Source organism: Martes martes (genome assembly GCF_963455335.1).
Source record: "Martes martes genome assembly, chromosome: 15".
NCBI classification, from domain to species: Eukaryota; Metazoa; Chordata; class Mammalia; order Carnivora; family Mustelidae; genus Martes; species Martes martes.
Genome location: NC_137903.1, coordinates 3,703,484 through 3,728,469, shown reverse-complemented (window position 1 = coordinate 3,728,469; position 24,986 = coordinate 3,703,484). Strand labels below are relative to the sequence as shown.

Below are 24,986 nucleotides of genomic sequence, written 5' to 3'. Positions count from 1 at the left end.
CAGTTTAGAGGGTAGGAACTGGGTTGAGCCCTGAATAAATTTCGGAAAGAAAGCAAGAAAAGGACTTGGTACAGACAAAAAGACACCAGAGAGGCGTTATCTTCGGAAGAGAGAAAGAAGAAGCAAGCAGAGTGGGAGAGACTGGCCTAGCCCATCAGTGATCTCGGATTGAATGATTCACCCAGTCACTCATTTAATGCCTACTTTTGCATGTTTGCCATGTGCCAGGAAGAACCAGGGCACACGCTTCAGAATAAGAAACCGTGAAATCTCATCACTGGAAGAGGACCTTGCTTCGTTTGGACTCTCGGCACTAGAACAACTCTAGGGTTCCTTCAGCCTCTTTATTTGTAGATGACGAAGACTTGACTAGTTTCACATCAGGGGACCAGGACCCGGGCGGTGCCTCAGATGCACCTGTGCGCCCATTGATTTCATGTCTTCGGTGCTTTCAGTTCTGCCCTCTTGGAGAGCTGACCCTGAAAATATTTGAACATGGTCTTTATTTTTAACCCTCCGTCTTTTCTCTTGCTGAGGGCCTTTCTCAGGAAAGGTGGAGATGACTTTTTTCTCTGCAGGCTGAGGAGCTGTTCATGGAATTTGCACACAAGGCTTCCGCTTTCAACCACTGGTGTGAGAACGCTGAGGAGGACCTGTCGGAGCCTGTGCACTGTGTCTCCCTGAACGCGGTCCGGCAGCTGCAGAAGGATCATGAAGCTTTCTTGGCCTCCTTGGCCGGGGCCCAATCTGACTTCAACAATCTGCTGGAGCTGGACCAGCAGATTAAGGCCTTAAATGTGCCCTCCAGCCCTTACACGTGGTTGACGATGGAGGTGCTAGAGAAGTTCTGGAAGAACCTGTCTGACATCATCAAGGTAATGGCACACAACGGAGACTTTCTTTCACGGTAGTGAGCATGACAACCCAACGTATTATACAAGTTGTGGGCAGATCTTTTGAGAAAGAAAGGACACAGTTAATAACTATGATGGGTCAGCAGTCATGAATAGGAACTGTCTAAGGAAATGTCAGAAATATGCTCATGGTGGGTCCAACCCTATGCCCCAGCATTCAGACACTCTCGTGCCTCTGGGTGTTGAGCAGTGATTTAAGGAAACAAACACGGGCTCCAGGAGGTGGCTCTAAACATGGGGTATGAAAGTTCATGAGGTTCGTGTATAAGTTAACAGTCTGTAGATTCCCCACAACCTTATTTCATACCCACCTCCAAAGTGCCTTTTTTATGTGTTTGTGTATAATTTTTATGTGTATAATATTATTCATCATATAAACTATGGAAAACATTAAAAAGTTTCACAAAGAAAAATGTCACCAAACTACCACCAATTTTATTTTATTTTTTTAAAGATTTTATTTATTTATTTGTCAGAGAGAGACCACAAGCGGGGCGGGGGGGGCAGGGTGGGGGCGGCAGCTTGTTGCTACTTTTCCCTTTAGGGCTGTGTTTATGTTCATTTAAATGAAGATTTCACCTAGGGGAAAAAAATGAGAAGAGGACGATTTGCCTTTATTACTAGCTTATTTGTTACTGGGCTTGGTCTTAGTGACACCTGCAACCACTTTGGGGTGTGAGGGGAGCTTCCTGCCCCTTTGCAAGGAGAGGTGGGCAGGAGGAAATACCAGCGCGTAGGTAGCACATGCTTCCGGAAGACGTGTTAGACTGGGGGGAGGGGAGCGTGTAGGAACCAGCTATTTTACTGCAAAGAAAGGTCTTCAGTGTTCACGCCACTATTTGTGATTCGGGGTCTTAGGAACGGGAGCAGGAGCTGCAAAGGGAAGAAGCGAGACAGGTCAAGAACTTTGAGATGCGCCAGGAGTTTGAGCAGAGCGCCAGTGCCTTCCTTCAGTGGATCTTGGAGACCAGGTGCACAGTGACCCCCGCATCACCGCGGGGATGAAATACATGCCTGAAGGGAGCGGGAGGGGGTCCTACAGCACCTACGTGGTCCTAAATTCACCATATCCTGTGAGTGCTTCTCAAGTCTGGAACTGATGGTTTTCTAAAGCAGTCCTTGCAAAACCAAGAGACGAGAATGTCCTGCCACTGCCCATTGTCCACATGTCCATATTCTCACCTAGATACTCTCATTTTTTAATTCCTGTTGCCTGTGATTAAGTCTGAGATAACATAGTCCCTTATGTTTGCACTTTACAAGGTGCTTCTATACCCATTGCCTCCCTAACTCTCCCTGTGACCTTGAAAAGTGTACAGAGCAGATGTGATTACCTCTGCTTCCAAGTGTGGGAAGAAGTTCCATAGACAAATGGACTTGTTCAAGGTCACGTATGTATTTATGGGCATGACCAAAGGCAGAGCCTGCTGTGAGCACCCGCTGTGAAGCTATCATGCTGCCTGATCACGAAGCAGTGGTGAGAATCACTGAGACACTCTACGCTAATGGCTTTTATTAGAGGCAGAATGTCTTCTACATGAAAATAGCATTTGTCACATGTTTCGGGGCAAATGACCTGGAAAAGAAGAGACTTGGAGGGTTGTAATACATTAGAATAAACGTCAAAGTTGGTGGACCCTATCCAGTAGGTGGGTCAGAAATGGGGACTTTTGAGAGTTGAAGGGGTGGTTTAGACAATCCGTGATATGTACTGTTCCTACAAACCCAACAAGGAAAAACCAGATGGTGGGTAAAAGGAAAACCTGTGTCACAACTAAAAGTCATGGGGCAGAAGGCAGAGGAAGCACAGCTCATCCTCCTCTCCCTCTGGTTGGGTCCTTCATCCCCTGGCAGCGTGTGCCCCCCACTGAGCACATCACCTGAAACCAGAGCTCTTCATCCTAAAACAGCAGCTGCACAGAGGCTCTGAGTTCCTCCAAGATGGAGAGACCCCGGGAGCACTGTGAAACAGGTTCCTATTAGGTTTAGAATATTTCATTAATCTAGGGAAAGAAGATCATTGAAGTAATTTGTGTTAATATGCGATTTCTCTTTTCTCTCGTTTGATTCCTGCCTGGACCTCCATGCCCAGGGCTTATTTTCTGGACGGGTCAGTATCTTATGTTATTATGTTTGTTTGTTCTATTCTGCAAAACTAATAATAAGGAGGACTTAGCGCCCAGGCATCTTCATCATCACCACCGTCACCATCACACGGAGAGGGTGCCTGACTGAAAGGGTGGGGTGGAAAGAGGAGAACCCGGCGTATCAGACGGTCTGCATCCCACTAGGGGGCGTCTTAACCTCATTAGGTTCAGGGTATGTACCGAGTAAGAGCCTTGAGGAAGGGACAGAAGCCTTCTTGCAGACACGGAAGAACAAGGGCAGACCTCCCTTCTCTTCTCATCCGTCTAGCAGCTTGCCAGTTGGCAGAACAGTTCAGTTTCCTGAAAATCTGGTGTGAAAATTCATTTCAGAGGAGCCGTATAATAGACACAGAGGTAGAGAAATGTAGGGTGTCGGAATAGGTCTGTCTGGGTGAAATACTGACTTCTGATATCATGAATAACATTTCCCTCTGGCTCATAACTAGGTCTTTGCTCAAAGAGACAGGAACTCTGGAATCCCAGCTGGAAGCAAATAAAGTAAGTAACATTTGCTTATTAGCTGAGATATGGCCAAAATTATGAGGAGTGCCAGGGAAATGCTTTAAAGGCAACCCCCATAGTATTTTTAGGTAAACTCCCCAGGCCGAAGGTCAAGAGCCTCAGGGTTTAGTCCCAGCGCTGCCAGCGGCTTGTGTTCTAGCCTCTCACTGCCACTCCATGGGCATGGCCTTCGGTTTACATCAGTAACCTCGACTTCTGTGTCTATACAATGGAGTTCATAACACGGGCGTCACAGTCACTGTGATAATTAAGAAAGAAAACAGGTGCAGAAGCCGTCATCATTGAGAGTCGCTTGATAATATAATTAAATCCAGATGGTCTTTCCACAGTCGAGTGAAGCAACGGGCTAGAACAGTGTTTTTTAACCTTATTTTCATTTCTGCTCCACTTCAAGGAGAACATTTAATTAATTTAATCCAATTACTCCCATATGAAAGGCCTTCAATAATGAAGAGTAAGATGCCATCAGGTAGGACTGATCCCTGGAAGGTCGCAAGCCTTTGCACCATGTAGTACAATCAGTATCTCCATCCTCCCTCATGCTCAGAGCCCGTTCCCTCCTCCCCTGCTCAGGAGAAAACATGGCCTGGATGCAGGTGGTTGGCATCCGATGTGCCTGGAGGACAGGTACATCCTGTGGAAGTCTGTCCACGTAGTGGCAGGGGAGCCGGCTGGAGCTCAGCCAGTCCCCAGTGCGGATAACTCGCAGTGCAGACCGCTAGGAGCCAGCCATGCACGCATCCTGGGAGTACGCCTCCTCTCCTCTGCAAGATGTAGCTACTAACCCTTATATTTATATATTACACATGACCAGAATGACTGAGGTCACATCTCCTAGCCTTCCCCCATTGCATAAGCAAGGAACAAAGAAGTGGATTTTCTGAGCAGTTCATTTTTCACAGAGGACAGGAAGAGTTCTGAGAATAATTAAAAAAGAAAGAAAGAAAGAAAAAGAAAACAATTAGAGGAAACTCAAGCTCATCAGCTTCTTCTCTACCATCCCTTGGTTTGAAGCCAGTACCCTGCATGACTGGTCTCTCCTTCTTGGCTTTTCTAGCGGAAGCAGAAGGAGATCCAGGCCATGAAGCGCCAGCTGACCAAGATTGAGGATCTGGGAGACAGCCTGGAGGAGGCGCTGGTCCTGGACATCAAGTACAGCACCATCGGGCTGGCCCAGCAGTGGGACCAGCTCCACCAGCTGGGGATGAGGATGCAGCACAACCTGGAGCAGCAGATCCAAGCCAAGTACTGCAGACCCATGACCGGGGTTGCAGGGTGTGGGTGGGATTAGGTGTTGCAACTTAGCCCCAGGATCTAGAGATCAGGGTGCTGGATGAAAGAGCTGCTTCAGAGATAGGACACATACTATCTCCAGAACCAAAATTCTCTTTCTCTCTTTTCTTTCCCACAGAATGACTATTTCTTTTTATTTGGGAGTCTGTTATGAAACAGGAGACCATGTGCCCATCCCCCTGAAGCTACTCACCACCCAGTTCTCAGAGTCCCTTCTCCATCTCATACAACCCCTTCAGGAGACCATCCCTTTTGTAAAGTCCCTCTCAAATGTCTAGAATGCAAGAAATATTCAAGGTGTAGAGCCAGAAGAGCAGAATTCACGTTTTTTTTTTTTTTCTAAATAAATTAATTACATCAAAGCAGCTTTAGTTCTTGGTAATAATGACAGCATTATTGTCTAGATTGGGGATTGGCAAACTTTTCCTATGGAGAGACTCATCGTAAATGTGTCAGCTGCGGTGAGTCCTGTGGTCTCTGCTGTGACGACTCACTCACTGTCGTAGACAGAACAGGCTATTGACAGCCCACAAATTCATGACCATGTCCATGTTTCAGTAAAATTCTATTTATGGACACTGAAATTTGAATTTCATGCAATTTTTATGTTTAATGGAACACTTCCTCTTTTGATCATTTCCAACCATGTAAAGAGGTAAAACCCATGCATAGCTCACTAAACTGTACAAAAGCAAGTGGCAGACTAGATTTGGCCCATGGGCTATAGTTTGCCACCCCCTGAATTAGATGACCGAGTAGCCTAATACCCACTAGCATCCCTCTCTGTTCCACATGGCATGGCTTCTGCTACTTTTCTGTTTTATTTATTGGGTTAATGCATGTTTTTCCTTTCAGAGACACCATAGGTGTGAGTGAGGAGACGCTGAAGGAGTTCAGCACAACATATAAGTGAGTATAACTTCATAGTTGGTCAGTTTTTTATTTTCCAGCCCATTCAGAATGAATCTCCAAATAAGTAATTTTTTCCCCTCAGTGTTGGTGTGGTAGGATCTTAAATGAAAGCCTAGATGTCTTAATTACCTTCAGGTCATGGCTTTCAATAGGTCTATGAGATTCCTGGACTTCAGAAAATACATTTCTCCCACACTCAACATTTTATTGTCTTTGCTCCATTCACTGGGTTAAAAATAATTCAGAAACAGGGGCAAGCTCCCCACTCCATTCTCTGATGACCTGTGATGAGTTAAAGCCTCAGCGGACCCAACAGGAACTGTTCTTTTCTGTTCTAACCTGGTTCTCTAATGAACTTGATAAAATGGTTTTGTGCTTCAGACATTTTGATGAGAATCTGACTGGGCGCCTGAGCCACAAAGATTTCCGGTCCTGCTTGAGAGGGCTCAATTACTACCTGCCCATGGTGGAGGAGGATGAACCTGAACCCAAGTTTGAGAAGTTCTTGGATGTCGTTGACCCGGGCAGGTAAGAAGAAGACCAAGGGCCAGACCATCATAGGGGATGGGGTTTGGAGGAACAAGCACAGAGGGTAAAATGACCCATGAAAATCGTACCAACTCATCATGAGAATAGGAAGACACAGACTACCCTACATGAGTTGGGCAGGTTTTGATGCCTTGTGGGATTAGCTCAGAAGTTCATGGCACTGACTCCAACTCAGGTGCAGTCTTTGTCATTTGCTCAGTCCCTGTTTTCTGCTTGATCTATGAATCTCACCTTGTTCTGAGAATGGACCTTGAGAGAAGAATCCTTCCGTGTATGTAAGGTTGTAAGGAGACCTACATGATTTGGAGGCCGACGGATGGGAGTGGAGTCGTGTGCCTGTGGGGGTGGAGTACAGTCATGGAGAGATCCCGCCACTTTTAGGGATGAATTCTTTCTAACGCCAAGGATGACAGAAGCTTGAAAAACGTGAAGTGCCTGGGGACGGGTGCTGATGGAGACTCTCAGACTGTGTAGAGAGTCCAGCCAGAGGGCTCATGTGGGCACAGAGGCTGGGGCTTGGGAAGCGGCATTTACTTCCCCGCAAGGGCATGAGGAGTGGGGTCAAAGTAGAGGTCGCAGCTCACAGTCTCAGAGCGGGGAGCCCATTTCTCCCACAGGAAGGGCTACGTCTCTCTGGAGGACTACACCTCATTCCTGATCGACAAGGAGTCCGAGAACATCAAGTCCAGTGATGAAATCGAGAATGCTTTCCAAGCCCTAGCAGAGGGCAAGGCCTATATTACCAAAGAGGACATGAAGCAGGTCAGATTCCAGTTGCGTCCACTGTCACTGAGCTTGTCACTGAGCTTGACTCAGCTTGTCACTGAGCTTGTCTGGCGGCCCACTGTTGGCAACTACCCTCCCCCACACATCTTTTTGTTGTTGTTGCTCATACATTGTCCTACGTAAGTTACCACTTGCTTCCCTCACCATTTCGTTTTGTGCTGTCCCAGCTTGAAAATTAAATTCATTCTCTGATGACCGTAAGGGTCAATTCCAAATCCGAAACTCCATTTGTAAGGCTATTTCTTTTCCCACTTCTTGAATAACCTAAATTTAGGGAATGGGATGAAGTCTGTAGTCCAAGTGAGATGGGACTCCTCAGGTAAGGGCTAAGTTGAGAAGATGAGCTGGACGTACTCATTAGAAATTACAGACTTCTGAGAAGGTCTGTGATGGGAACAGGGCGGGCTGCTGCTCCCCCATCTCTCTGCCCCCTGGGTCCCAGGTCCGGGGCATGTTGCCATCCCCAAGGAGCCAGCTGTTTTTAATCCCTATGGCTGTATCTCTTTCTGCTTTTTTTTTCAGGCACTAACCCCAGAACAAGTGCAGTTCTGTGCCTCACATATGCAGCAGTATGTGGACCCACGAGGCAAAAGCCACCTTGCCGGCTATGACTATGTGGGTTTCACCAATTCCTTCTTTGGAAACGGAGAAGCAGCTTTTCCTGAATCATAGCAAATCTTGGTGTGGTGGGAAGTACTGGGGGAGGAAGGAGACCGCAGGTATGGGGGAGGAGGGAGACAGTCTTGTGTGTGTGGGTGTGTGTGTGTTTATTACACTCATTAGAACACCTGGACAAGTCGCAGGCTTGGGGGATAGAAGGCATTCACAGAGCTGGGGGAGAGGAAACATCACAGGCTCATTTTGTATGCAACCTATCACTACGTTGGGGACCAGCTCTCTATTTTTTCTTTGTTGGATTCTACACATCTGTATTACTTTGTTTTGTTTTGATTTTGAAATAAAATATTTCCTTTTTAAAAAAAAGTTCATTTTTTAAAGTATTTCTTTTTAATAGGGCAATGTGAAGTCAAATGTTACTGACACACGTGAGCATATGTATTTCTGAGAATTATATCGTTCTCTAAATGCAGACTGCTAGTCACACCACAAACAAGGGTCATAGTGGAATGGATAAAGTCCAAGACTCACATTTGTAACTCACAAATGGTTTCTCTTGAGGTTTGGAATGGGTATAAATTCTTATATTTGAAAAACGAAGATATTTGACATTCTGGAGAGCCACAGTATTTTATCTACGGAAGAGGAAGAAGACCAGCACTTGTGTTCTTCTCAATCTGCCCCTTCTCCATACTTCTCCATTAGAGAGGACACCATTTAATCTCAGAACGACGAGGTTGTGGCTGGGCAGAGCATCTTTTGCCCTCCATGGCCCCACACTCATGCTTACATTTTAGTGTGATGAAAAGAAGGTTTTGATTGACTTCTGCCTCCTAATAGACTAAAGTTAGATTTATAAAATGAGGAATCAAGAAAAAAAACAAACAAACAAGAAAAGGGAGTGCTGTCTCCAAAGAGTGTTCAGGCCAATGCCGACATTCTGTCTGGATTTGTAAAAGCCGACAGTGTTGTTTGCCATCGAGAATCCTCCCATCACATCTCTGCCTTGTGTGGGACTACTGGTATCCTGCACTGCCTTCGCCACCAGCCCATGAATATCACCACCTGACTACCACTTTGTCTCAATCTCATCCTTTGCACAAAAGGTAGTCCTTCCTCAGTCAGGGACAAATTCTTTCAGGAACCATTCAAATGAATTTTGGTTAAAACTAAAATGTTGTCTCTGTTGCTAATAATGTATAAGTGCTTTTTACTGATATTTGATTGAACAGTTGGATCCTATTGAACATGACAATTGAAAGTAGTTTTTAAAAACTTGGTTATGAATTACCAAGAATGGTTGCAGTTGAAAAAAAAAAAAAAACATCAAAAATCAGTGTCATTGATATCACACTTACCAAGAAGTATGGGGACTCCGACAAATTCGTGCTTGTAGTAACCAAGGTGCGGTGAATATGGTTATGTTCTCCTCCCACCCCCCACCAAGTATCTGCAAGACCTAAATCAGATTATTAAGCATGTGATAGGTGAAGAAATGCTCTTTATGGCAAAGGGCTGTTAGCATCTTATGAAAGAGATTGAATAATATAGAGGCCAGAGAAGATAAGATTTGTCTGAAGAACCAACAAAACGCCATAAGAAGATGACACCGTTGGTGTCAAATACAGCTCCCTCTGAAGTCAGATCCTGACCACTGAGGCACGCAAGCAAAAATGGAAATGCAGAAGCAGCATACATAACTTGGTTGGATCTATAAATGTTCAACTTGTAACAATTAGCACTTTTATCAAATGTTCCTTGTGATTTGCGATTAAGTTCCTCCCATACTCATCTTTCCTTGACCTTCTGTTCACTTACTTTAAACTGGAACCCCTGACTTATTCTTACTAATTCTTTTCCTTTACAGCCTATAGATTAGAGCCTGTGTTTAAGTCCCAGCCCTACAGCTACATCCCTGAGTTTTCTCGTGATCCCTATTGCTTGAGACCCAGGCTCTTTCTGCCATCTGATTGACTCTCCTACCTCTCTCCAACCTGTTCTCTTCTCTGGGCTCTGGCTTCCTTTCTCCCAAATTTAGTTTCCATGAAGTTCTAACCAGAGGCTATGATTCTTCCCTGAGGGCATGGAAAAAATATGGATTCCTATTTGAGAAAAATATCCCCTTAATGTAAGTTTTCTCTCTCAAATCCTGCCCCACTGCTCCCTCATTGCTGAATTATGCGAATCCTGCATTTTCAAAATCTCTTCTGTTTGTCATTTTCTTCATCTTCCAGCCCCACTCTCCATGTTCTGGTCCCCATGTCTTTGCTTAGGACAACGGCAGTGGATTCCTTACTGATCCCTGCCTCTGTTTCCTCTCTGCCGGGCTCTGTCATCCTCTCTGCAGCTGGATTAATCTTCCGAAATAGGTTCCCAGATGCCACTCTGCTCTCTGCTCAGAGGCTTACTCTCCCTGATGAAGGGATCAAGTCTGAGGCAAGGTATTAAAACTCCTGTCTGCAAAGAAGTCTTCACCCAAACTAACTTAGCATCATTTGGGACACACTTTCAGTCCCTCTGGACAGCTCGCCACACTCTGAACAGGCCTAGACTGCCTCTCACCACTAAAGCTTGGGTTACTCTGTTCCCTCTTTTGGAATATACTCTCTTCCCACTTAACTGCAGTCAAGACTTACCCACCCGTTAGGAACACATTCAAGTACTACCTTAGACACGAAGCCTCTGATTCTCCATGAGATTAACCTCTCCCTAAACTAAAAGCCAATATCACTCTGCTTAGCACGTTAACAGTAAACTCAGCTCACATGTATTGGAAGATCATTATGATCCAGGTCTGGTGCTAAATTCTTTGCATGCGTGGTCCTGTTCAGTAAGCAATGCAAACTGCAAGGTTACAACCATTTTACAGACGAGGGCATGGGGGTGGAGACCTAGCCTCACACAGTAAGTTACAGGGCCTGTATTCAAGCTGCCCCCCCCAACAGCTGTGTGGTTTCATTACGCTTTCATTGGTCCCTAAGCATGCCGGGGCTGAGCACTGTATACTGCAGGCGGGAAGTGAATTCCACAGGAGAATACGTCCACAGCAAATGCCAGAGGACGGTATCCACACTAGGGAGGGAGACAAGCGAGGAGGTCCTCAACACTCAAGATTATGAGGCCATCACAGAGCAATGATGAGTATCAAAGAAAACAGGAGACCTACATCTTCTCTGAGATACAATCTACCAACTGGGAAAGCCAATGACAAGGAAGAGCACAAAGTCACAATGAGTCAGAGGACAGTGATACAAAAATAATAATAAAGGGGAAAGAACCCCATGGGGCAGAGAAAACAGCCCACCTTTTCATTTAACAGAGCGTTCAAGCTAATCATTCAAACGGATTCCCACCGAGTTTCAGATCTTGGAAGAGCATTAGAGGTGGGATAGTCTAATTATGCAGTAATTTAAAAATCTCTACAGTACCCCCGGATAGGACTCCAGCCAGAGCTGCTCTGAACTGAAGCAGGCCAAACTGCTCTCAGCTTGTTCAGCAGAGCTGGAAAATTCTTGAGGAGCTGGACTTCTGCAGTGGTGGTGAGAAAGTGGGAGTTCAGATTCTGAGCTCAGTGTGAGCTGAACCCAGCGAACCGAGGGGGGTTCCCTGCTCCGTATTCCCCAGCAGCCACGGGGAAGTGCAGGCAGCAGGACAGGGCTCTCCCAGGGGGCTTCAGGGGGAGGACAGCTTTGATCTGAGACCCTGAGCATCTGGCCCATTTTCCTGGGTTCCTGGTCTCAGTCCAGCCTGTGCAGAAGAGACGGTGCCGCTGGGGGAGGCTTCATCCTCTATGAAGCAGTCTCCCTCGGAAGGCGCTTCTCAGGGCCGTCTGCACAGCCCGGTTCCTCAGACTGTAAACGATGGGGTTGAGGAGGGGCGTCACCACGGTGTAGGTGACCGCGATGAGCTGGTCCCGCTCCAGGGAGTAACTGGCTTTGGGCCTCAAGTACATGAAGGAGGCGCAGCCGTAGTGGACGATGACCACCGTGAGGTGCGAGGCGCAGGTGGAGAAGGCCTTCTTCCGGCCCTCGGCGGACGGGATCCTCAGGATTGCCGTCAGAATGTGGGCGTAGGAGACGGTGATGAGGGAGAAAGACACGAGGAGGACCAGCAGGCTGAGGATAAGGATGCCCAGTTCACTCGGGCCCGTGTCGCCACAGGCCAGGCTCAGCACGGGAGGCGTGTCACAGAAAAAATGTTGGATCTCATGGGAGCCGCAGAACGGGAGGCGGAAAATGACTAGTGTCATTCCCAGCCCGAAGAGGTACCCGCTGAGGAAGGAGGTGCCGACCAGCTGGAAGCAGAAGGTAGGGCTCATGCGGCTGGCATAGTGCAGCGGGACACAGATGGCCACATACCTGTCGAAGCCCATGACAGCCAGAAGGAAGCAGTCGGCGCAGGCCCAGGAAGCAGAGAAGAACATCTGGGAGGCACAGCCCACATAGGAGATGGCCTGGCCCCCCATGACCAGGCTGGACAGCATCCGAGGAACGATGCCCAACGTGTAGCAGGTCTCGGAGAAAGACAGGAAGGAGAGGAAGAGGTACATGGGGGTGTGCAGGTGGCTGTCCAGCCTGATAACCACGATAATGAAGACATTGGCGGTCAGAGTAGCAAGATACAGAAGTAGGAAGAGGGCAAAGAGCAGGAGCTGCAGCCCCCCAAAACTGGAGAAGCCCAGGAACACAAAGCCCTTCCAGGCGGTTGCATTGGCCTGGCCCATCCTGAGGGGCCCCCGATCCACGTGCTGACGCCTTCCGCCCGGCCGGCAGATGCCTCGCTTCCTTAGAGGGCGGGATGAGGCGGGTTCTCCTTTCTTTGTGCCTGTTGTAACTCAAAAAGAAACCTCATTGAGACAGCAACCAGACCTCCGGAAGGGGTCGATGGCACCAGACACACAGACGTACGGACCCGCTCTCACTCACGTGCACGTACGTGCCCATGTGCGAGGACACACAGCATGCACACACATGCCCACACACACACTACACAGAGAGACACGCATGCCACACGTAAAGCACTCATCCCCAACCACGCCCAGTTCACATGTCCAAAACTCTGTGCACCCGTATTTGCCCCGATGACTGTGTGCACAAGTCCCTCAGGCGTGTTACAAACACCTGCCTTCTGAGACAGGACATCAACAAGCAGATGGTGCATTGGACTCCATTCATACCGACATCCTACAGACACCCACGTAAGAATACGCACGTGGGCACAGACTCACCCTGTTAGAACAGGACGTGGGGCAGCTTGTCGGATATTATTTTCTCGGTCAGGGAACAGAGACAGGACCAGAGAAAAAGTGCCTGACTCCTAATCCAACATTGCTGCCCCCAAACAATGACAGCCCTCTGACACCGTGGGACATGCGTACCCATGAACACGGAGCTCTGTCACAGTCCCTTATCTCTGCCGCCCTCCCCAGAACCCCTTCCGCGTGGGTCCAGGCCGAGCGCGGACGGAAGCATCAGACGCGGGGAAGTGGCAGACCTCTCGGTGCACAGATCCGCTGCGAGGCAGTGCTGAGGCTGGGAGACTGGGCAAGGGGAGGCTCTCCACTCACCCAACAAGGCTCACGGGGAGGAGAGCCCTGCTTCTCAGCAGCCATGCCCCAGATGCCTCGGCGCCCGCCCTGTCTGCAGGGGAAGAGCCCTGAGACCTGTCTCAGATGCTTCTCTGAGCAAAAGGCGATGCTCCCAGGTGATGCCAAGACAGCCTCTGCACCTGTGGCCCCAGGAGGTGAGTCATCTCTGCTTCCGTGAAAGAGCTTCTGTCTCTGAGGGACCCCAGTCCCTGGGGCGCTGTTTCAGGATGCACTTCCAACTGCCATTAGCTGTGAGTACTCCTTTGGGGAAAGCAGCAGAAGAAATGGGAACACAGAGATGCTGTGATCATGATTTAAATAATAATCCCATTATGTGTTAAATATTATATTCACTATTTTCACATGTTACATCTCTTTGAAAACTTAAAATTACCTGGTTAAAAAAGGGTTAACAATTGCATTTTATAAAAAGAGGAAACCGAGCCTCGTAGAGTTTAAGTGACCCATCCCAGACCACAGAACTCAGATTCATGCTTTTGAGGTCTCCCGGTGAGATGTACAGTAAGGACACAGGGATTCGCCTTCCCTGCTTTTGTCTCGAGAGCGGAGATGACCCTTTCCAGGGCGCACCCCGTTTCAAAGGCGCACACGCACTCACGCTCAAACCCGAGAGCACCCTCGATCCTCAGCCTTACCCTCTTCCCACATCCTCGTCTGTCCACTCCACTGCTTTCAGACGCATCTTTGTATTTTATTTTTTTAAGATTATTTATTTTGGGGAGAGAGAGAGCAAGCACGGGGGGAGCGGGAGAGATGAGGTGGACTCGACCGCTTCTCTTAACTACCGAGCCCTTCCTGGGGACCCATGTCAGTCCGAAGGGGAGCAGAGATGTGGAAGTTAGTCTCATAGCAGCACGACTACTGGCTTCCTAGTGATTTCCCTTGCACCACTGTTTTATCTGTTGGTCTGGAGATCATAGCATGCGTTCTTAACGTCACCCACTCTGCTTAAACTTGATACTGAATTATTTCTGGTAAAACGCAGGAAAGTTGCAACGACAGAGCTGTGTTTACTAAAGTTCACTAACAACGTTGTTATAATTTTCAAACAAGCATATATGACTTTTTTTAAAGAATATTAGAGAATACTTGTATATATAGATGTTTATACTCTTTTATATTTAACCTCGTGTTCACCACGTTCAGCTCATTCTCTCCTGTGCATCCAAGTTCCCGTGAGTTTCATTTTCTGTTGGCCTTCCTTTAGTGTTTCTTTTTTTTTAAATTAATTTTTAAATTTTTTTAATAAACATATAATGGGGGCACCTGGGTGGCTCAGTGGGTTAAGCCGCTGCCTTCGGCTCAGGTCATGATCTCCGGTCCTGGGATCGAGCCCCGCATGGGCTCTTTGCTCAGCAGGGAGTCTGTTTCTCTCTCTCTCTCTCTCTCTCTCTCTCTCTGCCTGCCTCTCTGCCTACTTGTGATCTTTCTCTATCAAATAAATAAAATAAAATATTTAAAAAAAAAAAAAATAAACATATAATGTATTTTTACCCCCAGGGGTACAGGTCTGTGAATCCCCAGGTTTACACATTTCACAGCACTCATCATAGCACATACCCTCCCCAATGTCCATAACCCTACCACCCTCTACCGTCCCCCCTCCCCCCAGCAACCCTCAGCCTGTTTGCCTGTTTTGTGAGATTGAGTCTTTTATGGTTTGTCTCCCTCCCGATCCCATCTTCTTTCATTTTTTCTTTTCCTACCTCCCCCCAAGCCGCCCCCCCGCCTTGCATCTCCACTTCCTCATATCAAAGAGATCATATGATAGTTGTCTTTCTCCGATTGACTTATTTCACTAAGCATAATACCCTCTAGTTCCATCCACGTCGTCGCAAATGGCAAGATTTCATGTCTTTTGATGGCTGCATAGTATTCCATTGTGTATATATACCACCTCTTCTTTATCCATTCATCTGTTGATGGACATCTAGGCTCTTTCCACAGTTTGGCTATTGTGGACATTGCTGCTATAAACATTCAGGTGCACGTGCCCCTTTGGAGCACCACGTTTGTATCTTTAGCGTAAATACCCAGTAGTGCAATCGCAGGTCATAGGGTAGCTCTATTTTCAACCCTTTTGAGGAACCTCCATGCTGCTTTCCAGAGTGGTTGCACCAGCTTGCATTCCCACCAACAGTTGGGAGGGTTCCCCTTTCTCTGCATCCTCGCCAGCATCTGTCATTTCCTGACTTGTTAATTTTAGCCATTCTGACTGGTGTGAGGTGATATCTCATTGTGGTTTTGATTTGTATTTCCCTGATCCCGAGTGATGTGGAGCACTTTTTCATGTGTCTGTTGGCCATCTGGATGTCTTCTTTGCAGAAATGTCTGTTCATGTCTTCTGCCCATTTCTTGATTGGATTATTTGTTCTTTGGGTGTTGAGTTTGCTGAGTCCGTCATAGATTTTGGACACTAGCCCTTTATCTGATATGTCGTTTGCAAATATCTTCTTCCATTCTGTCAGTTGACTTTTGGTTTTGTTGACTGTTTCCTTTGCTGTGCAAAAGCTTTTGATCTTGCTGAAATCCCAATGGTTCATTTTTGCCCTTGCTTCTGTTGTCTTTGGCGATGTTCCTAGGAAGACGTTGCTGCGGCTGAGGTCGAAGAGGTTGCTGCCTGTGTTCTCCTCAAGGATTTTGATGGATTCCTTTCTCACACTGAGGTCCTTCATCCAGTTTGAGTATATTTTCATGTGTGGTGTAAGGAAATGGTCCAATTTCATTTTTCTGCATGTGGCTGTCCAATTTTCCCAGCACCATTTGTTGAAGAGGCTGTCTTTTTTCCATTGGACATTTCTTCCTGCTTTGTCAAAGATTAGTTGACCATAGAGTTGAGGGTCTATTTCTGGGCTCTCTATTCTGTTCCACTGATCTATGTGTCTGTTTTTGTGCCAATACCATACTGTCTTGATGATGACAGCTTTGTAATAGAGCCTGAAGTCTGGAATTGTGATGCCACCAACTTTGGCTTTCTTTTTTAATATTCCTCTGGCTATTCAAGGTCTTTTCTGATTCCATATAAATTTTAGGATTATTTGTTCTATTTCTTTGAAAAAAATGGATGGGATTTTGATAGGGATTGCATTAAATGTGTAGATTGCTTTAGGTAGCATAGACATTTTCACAATATTTGTTCTTCCAATCCATGAGCATGGAACATTTTTCCATTTCTTTGGGTCTTCCTCAATTTCTTTCATGAGTACTTTATAGTTTTCTGAATACAGATTCTTTGCCTCTTTGGTTAGGCTTATTCCTAGGTATCTTATGGTTTTTGGTGCAATTGTAAATGGGATTGAATCCTTAATTTCTCTTTCTTCTGTCTTGTTGTTGGTGTAAAGAAATGCAACTGATTTCTGTGCATTGATTTTACATCCTGACACTTTACTGAATTCCTGTACAAGTTCTAACAGTTTTGGAATAGAGCCTTTTGGGTTTTCCACATGTAGTATCATGTCATCTGCAAAGAGTGATAGTTTGACTTCTTCTTTGCTGATTTGGATGCCTTTAATTTCTTTTTGTTGTCTGATTGCTGAAGCTAAGACTTCTAGTACCATGTTGAATAGCAGTGGTGATAATGGACATCCCTGCCGTGTTCCTGACCTTAGCAGAAAAGCTTTCAGTTTTTCTCCATTGAGAATGATATTTGTGGTGGGTTTTTCATAGATGGCTTTGATAATATTGAGGTATGTGCCCTCTATCCCTACACTTTGAAGAGTTTTGATCAGGAAGGGATGCTGCACTTTGTCAAATGCTTTTTCAGCATCTATTGAGAGTATCATATGGTTCTTGTTCTTTCTTTTATTAATGTGTTGTATCACATTGATTGATTTGTGGATGTTGAGCCAACCATGCAGCCCTGGAATAAATCCCACGTGGTCATAGTGAATAATCCTTTTAATGTACTGTTGGATCCTATTGGGTAGTATTTTGGTGAGAATTTTCGCAACTGTGTTCATCAAGGATATTGGTCTGTAATTCTCTTTTTTGATGGGATCCTTGTCTGGTTTTGGAATCAAGGTGATGCTGGCCTCATAAAACAAGTTTGGAAGTTTTCCTTCCATTTCTATTTTTTGAAACAGTTTCAGGAGAATAGGAATTAATTCTTCTTTAAATGTTTGGTAGAATCCCCTGGGAAGCCATCTGGCCCTGGGCTTTTGTTTGTTGGGAGACTTTTGATGACTGTTTCAATCTCCTTACTGATTATGGGTCTGTTCAGGTTATCTATTTCTTGCTGGTTCAGTTGTGGTAGTTTATATGTCTCCAAGAATGTACCCATTTCTTCCAGATTGTCAAATTTGTTGGCGTAGAGTTGCTCATAGTATGTTCTTGTAATTGTTTGTATTTCTTTGGTGTTGGTTGTGACCTCTCCTCCTTCATTCATGTTTTTATTTATTTGGGTCCTTTCTCTTTTCTTTTTAATAAGTCTGGCCAGGGGTTTATCAATCTTATTAATTCTTTCAAAGAACCAGCTCTTAGTTTCATTGATTTGTTCTATTTTTTTTTTTCTTTAGTTTCTATTTCTTTGATTTCTGCTCTGATCTTTATGATTTCTCTTCTCCTGCTGGGTTTAGGCTTTCTTTGTTGTTCTTTCTCCAGCTCCTTTAGGTATAAGGTTGGGTTGTGTATTTGAGACCTTTCTTGTTTCTTGAGAAAGGCTTGTATTGCTATATATTTTCCTCTCAGGACTGCCTTTGCTGTGTCCCACAGATTTTGAACCATTGTGTTTTCATTATCATTTGTCTCCATGAATTTTTTCAATTCTTCTTTAATTTCCTGGTTGACCCATTCATTCTTTAGAAGGATGCTGTTTAGTCTCGTTGTATTTGGGTTCTTTCCAAAGTTCCCCTTGTGATTGAGTTCTAGCTTCAGAGCATGTGGTCTGAAAATATGCAGGGAATGATCCCAAACTTTTGATACCAGTTGAGACCTGATTTATGACCCAGGATGTGGTCTATTCTGGAGAATGTTCCATGTGCACTAGAGAAGAATGTGTAATCTGTTGTTTTGGGATGGAATGTTCTGAATATATCTGTGATGTCCATCTAGTCCAGTGTGTCATTTAAGGCCTTTATTTCCTTGTTGATCTTTTGCTTGGATGATCTGTCCATTTCAGTGAGGGGAGTGTTAAAGTCCCCTGCTATTATTGTATTACTGTCGATGTATTTCTTTGATTTTGTTATTAATTGGTTTATATAGTTGGCTACTCCCATGTTAGGGGCATAGATATTTAAGATTGTTAGGTCTTCTTGTTGGACAGACCTTTTGAGTATGATATAGTGTCCTTCTTCATCTTTTGTTATAGTCTTTGGCTTATAATCTAATTGATCTGATATAAGGATTGCCACCCCAGCTTTCTTCTGATGTCCATTAGCATGGTACATTGTTTTCCACCCCCTCACTTTAAATCTAGAGGTGTCTTCGAGTATAAAATGAGTTTCTTGTGGGCAGCATATTGATGAGTTTTGTTTTTTTATCAATTCTGATACCCTATGTCTTTTGATTGTGGCATTTAGCCCATTTACATTCAGGGTAACTATTGAGAGAGATGAATTTAGTGCCATTGTATTGCCTGTAAGGTGACTGTTACTGTATATTGTCTCTGTTCCTTTCTGATCTACTACTTTTAGGGTCTCTCTTTGCTTAGAGGACCCCTTTCAATATTTCCTGTAGAGCTGGTTTGGTGTTTGCAAATTCTTTCGATTTTATTTGTCCTGGAAGCTTTTATCTCTCCTTCTATTTTCAATGATAGCCTAGCTGGATATATTCTTCTTGGCTGCATGTTTTTCTCATTTAGTGTTCTGAATATATCATGCCAGTTCTTTCTGGCCTGCCAGGTCTCTTTGGATAAGTCCACTGCCAATCTAATGTTTTTACCCTTGTATGGTACAGACTTCTTTTCCAGGCTGCTTTTAGGATTTCCCCTTTGTCACTAAGACTTGTAAATTTTACTATCACATGATAGTAATCACTAAAATCATTTTTATTGATTTTGAGGGGGATTCTCTGCATCTCCTGGATTTTGATGCTTGTTCCCTTTGCCATGTTAGGGAAATTCTCTACAATAATTCTCTCCAATATACCTTCTGCCCCCCTCTCTCTTTCTTCTTCTTCTGGAATCCCAATTATTCTAATGTTGTTTCATCTTATGGTGTCACTTATTTCTCGAATTCTCTCCTCATGGTCCAGTATTTGTTTGTCTCTTTTTTGCTCAGCTTCTTTATTCTCTGTCATTTGGTCTTCTATATCATTAATTCTTTCTTCTGCCTCATTTATCCTAGCAGTAAGAGCTTCCATTTTTTATTGCACCTGATTAATAGCTTTTTTTTTTTTTAATTTCAACTTGGTTAGATTTTAGATCTTTTATTTTTCCAGAAAGGGCTTTTATCTCTCCAGAGAGGGTTTCTCTAATATCTTACATGCCTTTTTCGAGCCCGACTAGAACCTTGAGAATCATAATTCTGAACTCTAGATCTGTCATATTACCAATGTCCATATTGATTAGGTCCCTAGTATTGGGTACTGCCTCTTGTTCTTTTTTTTTTCATGGTGAGTTTTTCTGCCTTGTCATTTTGCCCAGATAAGAATATATGAAGGAGCAACTAAGATACTAAAAGGGTGGCAAAGACCCCAGGAAAGTGTGTTTTAACCAAAACAGAAGAGACCCCAAATTGTGGGAAGGAGAAAGGGGATAAAAAAGAAGTTCAGGAAAAAAAAAAGTTAAAAAAAGAAAACAAATAAAGAAAAAATATTAAAAAAGAAAAAAATATATATGTATTAGACTGGTGACTAGAACAGGGTCACTCACTTAATTTTGGGAGTATTCTGGTCTCTTAGAAGAAACCACCTCCCAAAATTTTAAAGGATGAAAGGGTAGACACAATGAAGTGTAGACACCATGAAGGGTTGGAATAAGCCTATAAAGATGAGAAAAAAAATTAATTTCTAAAAAAATGAGTTGATAAATTAAGTTGATTGGGAGAATAAAGAAAAAGAAAGTGGAGAGAATTTGCTCGGGCTGGAGACTAGAACAAGTCCGGAGCTAAATTTAGGGTATATTTTGATCTATTAGGAGAAGTTGTACCCGAAATTTTTTAGAAGAAAAACCCTATGTGTATACAAAAAATATAGTTACATACAATGGAGGATAAAATATGACTATAATAATGAAGGTTCAAAAAAGATTATTGTTATTATTTTTGAAAGGTATTGTTAAGATAAACTAAACAAAATGTTAAAAGAGGACAGGGTAAAAGTTAAAAAAAAATTAGCAGAAGAAAAAAGAATATTAACTGCAAGACTTAAGAATCATGGGCAGAAAGCCATGAATTCCTTGCTTTGCTTTCTCCTCCTCTGGAATTCTGCTGTTCTCCTTGGTAAGTGAACTTGGTCTTGGCTGGGTTTCTTGTTGGTCTTCTGGGGGAGGGGCCTGTTGTAGTGATTCTCAAGTGTCTTTGCCTGAGGCGGAATTGCCCCGCCCTTATCAGGGGCCAGGCTAAGTAGTACACTGAGGTTTGCTTTCAGGAGCTTTTGTTCCCTGAAGGCTTTCCATAGAGTTCCGGAGGAGGGGATGATAATGGCGGCATCCCAATCTCTGGCCCGGAGGAGACGGAGCTCGGGACCCTGCTCCTCAGTGTGCCCTCAGAGAAAAGTGCTCAATCACTCCCATCTCCCTGGCCTCTGGCCGCACTCCCAGCTCATCCAGCCTGTGACCGGTTCAAGGTAACCCCGGGGCTGAGAGCTCACTCCTCAGCTCTTTCTCTATAGCGAGCTTCCCTGCTCTAATACCTGTGAGCTCTGTGACACTCAGACACCCCTGGTCCTTCTGTGACCCTGCAGGATCTGGGGCTACACTGACACCCCCCCCCCCCCGCCGTGGGCTTCACCCTGGTTTAGCTTCTGGAGCGATGTCCCTCAGTGGAGCAGACTTTTAAATAGTCCTGATTTTGTGCTCCGTTGCTGCGCCGCTGGCAGGGAGCTGGCCCCTCCCCCCGCGGTCTATCTTCCTGTCACTTCGGATTCACTTTTCCACCGGCCCTACCTTTCAGAAAGTGATTGATTTTCTATTTCTAGAATTGTTGTTCTTCTTCTCTTCAATCTCCTCTTGGATTTGTAGGTGTTCTTGATGGTTAGATAAGCTATCTAGCTGGTCTCCTGCTACCTGATGTCATCTCAGCCTGCTACTTCTCCGCCATCTTGACTCCTTCTCCCCTTAGTGTTTCTTAAAGCACATGATTGCCAGCCACTATCCTCATGTTTCTTTACCTGAAAATTTCTTCATTTTGCCTTTATTTGTGTTATTTAGTTTTCCTGAATAAAAAATTCCTAGCCAACAGGGTACATCTCTTCATCTTCCCTCATGCCACTTACTGAGTCTCTGTTCTCCCTAGTTTCTGATGCCTGTGCTGCCTTTAATGACATCGGTATTTTACTCCACATAACGTGTCAGATTCCTCCTATTTCAATGCTTTCTTGTTACCTATGGCTTGCATCAATTTGTGAATGGTGTGTTTACACATCCTTTTGTATGTTTCTTACTTGTGATTTGTTGAACATCTTGACTTTGTACGATATCACCTTCCACCATGTTTGGGAAATTTCCAGCTATTATTTCTTAAAATATTTTCTTCTTTCTCTTTATCTTTCTCTTTATCTTTTTATTTCCTTCTGATATTCTAAGCATTGGACTACTTGATATTGTCTTGAAAATCTCACAGACTCGATTCATTTTAACTTTTTTTCTTCTTCAGATCAACTTATTTCTATTGATTTATTTCCAAAGTCATCAGTCCTTTCTTTATCATCTCCAAAATGTTCTTGAGCCTATTTCATGAAAAATCTATATTCCAGCAATATGTAAAAAATAATAATATTTTATAACAAAAGGGATTTATCCCAAGAATGCAGAACTAATTTATTATTTGAAAATGTTAACATAATTCACCAAATTAGTCAAATAAGTGAAGAAATGTAATCTAGTTATCTCAATGTTTGTGTAAAAATTATTTGTAAAAATCAATATCCATTGATATTTTTAAAAAACTGTTTCTATTTAAAATTAAAGCCATTATCATACCCCTTTGTGAAATATTGAACTCTTTTCCCTAGAATAAGCCCTCTGACCACTCTATAAAACATTGTACTGGAGGTCCAAACCAGTGTAATAATGTGAGAAAAATATATAAAAGATCTAATGATTTGAAAAGGATGATGAAACCCTTCACTTGCAAATGACTTGACAGAGTACTGAGAAAATCTTACTAAATCTACAGAAGGTCTACAAGCCTAATAAGTACATTTAGCAAGTTCTCAAATCAATTGTTTTTCTTTATATTAGTTGCAAAAAATAAGAAATTACATTTTATTTTAATAGTATCAAAACACAGATGCTTAAAATCAACACTTAGAATTAAATTTAAAACAAGATGAGGACATACCCTATACTTTAAAATTCTAAACATTAAGAGATAAGATTAAAATAAACCTAAGTAAATTTAATACATTAAATTTCATGGATAGAAATTATTGTAATTTTGATTTCCCAAACTTATCTATAGATTCAATGTACCTCTATTAAAAAACTCCAACAGGATGTGTGTAGAAATTGGGAAGCTAATTCTAGACATCATCTGGAAATGAAAAGATCTAAACAATCATATGAGAGATTTGGGTGAATTAAACACTTGAACTCAAAATTACTATAAAATAACAATAATGAAAACAACTGCTACTGGCAAAAAGGTAGGTATATAGGTCAATAAAAAATATAAAGTCCAGAAAGAGTCACATCTGTATCCAATACCATCAATTTCCATAAGGTTGCCTTGCAAATCAATGAGGAAAGGAAAGTCTTTCCAACCAATGTACGGGAATGACTGAATTTCAGGGTAAGAGAAAAGAGCAAGACAAAAATAAAAACGTAGTCCTCACTTCATTCCATATACATAAATTATGCCAGATGAGGTGAGGACCTAAATGTCTGAAAGGACAAAACAACTAAAAGAATACACAGAAAATATCTTCATTACCTTGGGGAAGGCAAAGAATTTTTTTAGGCAGGAGACAAAAATGCATAGGCGCCAATTTGTACAAAGCTAAACAGAGAGAGAGTAGGCACATGGACACATGGAGACTGGATAAATGTTTTAGCTGTTTAATCCGTAATCATGAAAAACTTAGAAACGGCCCAAATGACCAGGAACATATGAATACTAAACAATATCTAGAAATAAAAAGGAATAAACATGTAACCCCATGGAAATTCTCAGAAGCATTCCCTTAAGTAAAAGAAGCCACAAGCAACACAGTTCTTAGAATTTGTTTCCATTTATGAATTTAAAGAACAAAAACGTTTTATAACGTTTGTGGAAATCACCTCACTCATGGTCCCCTCGGCCCTGATTGGATAAGGGCAAGAAAGAACTTCTTGAAATGATGGAAATGTTTCAGGTCTCGAACTCAGACTTGACTAATTATGGAAATACAAATTTAAAACACAGTCCTGAACAACCAAGTGGTCAGAAAAGAACTCAAAAGAGAAATAAAAACTTATCTTGCCACAGACGACATGGAAAAGTTAGGAGATGCAGCAAAAGCACTTCTAAGAGGAAAGTTGATAGTGATAAATAACCCACATTAAGGGAAAAGAAAGATCTTGAACAGATGACCTAACTTCACACCCAACAGACCTAGAAGATGGAGAACACGGAAACCCAAAGATAGCAGGAAGAAGGAAGTTACAAAGATGGGAGCAGAAACAAATAAAGACCAGAAAAACAATAGAAAAGGTCAACAAAATCAGCAGTAGGGGTGCTTGTTGCTTGTTTGATTCTTTTTTTGGGGGGGGGGGGACGGGGTTTGATGTTTCCAGGTTGTCGACTTCAGCAGCTCCAGGACTGGGAAGTATAAGGCAACAAGAAAACCCAGAGACCTGGTCACCATACTGTTCTTTGGGCCCCAGAGTCCCAGCTGTTCTCATCCTTCCCAGCGTTTGGACACTTCTGTGTGCTTGATGCCTAATGCCCAGCGTTTTCAGTTATAGGAGGCGGGAGGCGCGGGAAGGTCCTTCTACTCCGGCATCTGGAAGTGAAAAGTCCTATAGTCAGCTAGGTTGTATCACAGAGTTCCCTAAATCGAGTGAATGAAAAGAAAAATGACAAAATCAGAGAGGGAGACAAACCATGAGAGACTCCTAACTGTAGGAGACAAACTGAAGGGTCACTGGAAGGGAAATGGAGGGATGGGGTGACTGGGGGATGGGCATTAAGGAGGGCAGTGGTGTCCTGATACTGGGTGTTCTTTGCTGCTGATGAGTCACTGAGCTCTACCTCTAAAACTAACGGTGCATGATATGTTAACTAACTGAATTTAAATAAAATAAGTAAATCCAAGGAATGAAATCTGTAACTCCCGCCTTTTCAGAGTTAGGTAAACAGGGATAAAAAGATAGACGCCAAAGCATGTACGAGAATAAGAGGATTTTAATGAAAATCTACTGACCAGGTGACTGGAATCCAGAGTGTTTTCATTTCCCCCAAACTTCTGAATATATAAACTTAGGCAACATGTTCATGAGTAACAGATAAATGATCATAGTTGACAATCATTTTGTAACAACTAGAAAACCCTATTACGATC

General features: G+C 43.7%; 2 protein-coding genes across 2 annotated transcripts in view; one reads left to right on the top strand and one right to left on the bottom strand.

Annotated features, from left to right (window-relative positions):
• Nucleotides 1–8,099, top strand: part of SPTA1 (spectrin alpha, erythrocytic 1) — a gene marked incomplete at its 5' end in the record, with an annotated part of 61,096 nt that extends 52,997 nt beyond the window's left edge. The window contains 9 exons of the mRNA XM_080824150.1: nucleotides 579–875; nucleotides 1,773–1,885; nucleotides 3,007–3,024; nucleotides 3,508–3,559; nucleotides 4,641–4,828; nucleotides 5,732–5,785; nucleotides 6,170–6,316; nucleotides 6,955–7,099; nucleotides 7,646–8,099. Coding sequence (XP_080680276.1) covers nucleotides 579–875; nucleotides 1,773–1,885; nucleotides 3,007–3,024; nucleotides 3,508–3,559; nucleotides 4,641–4,828; nucleotides 5,732–5,785; nucleotides 6,170–6,316; nucleotides 6,955–7,099; nucleotides 7,646–7,795 — 1,164 coding nt within the window. The 3' untranslated portion in view covers nucleotides 7,796–8,099. The remainder of the gene's footprint in view (nucleotides 1–578; nucleotides 876–1,772; nucleotides 1,886–3,006; nucleotides 3,025–3,507; nucleotides 3,560–4,640; nucleotides 4,829–5,731; nucleotides 5,786–6,169; nucleotides 6,317–6,954; nucleotides 7,100–7,645) is intronic.
• Nucleotides 8,100–11,522: 3,423 nt separating this feature from the next.
• LOC308355727 (olfactory receptor 10Z1) lies at nucleotides 11,523–12,464 on the bottom strand (the record flags this gene model as incomplete). The annotated part of the gene is made up of 1 exon (XM_080824168.1): nucleotides 11,523–12,464. The coding sequence occupies one exon, from the start codon at nucleotides 12,462–12,464 to the stop codon at nucleotides 11,523–11,525; it is 942 nt and encodes a 313-aa protein (XP_080680294.1).
• Nucleotides 12,465–24,986: the final 12,522 nt, after the last annotated feature.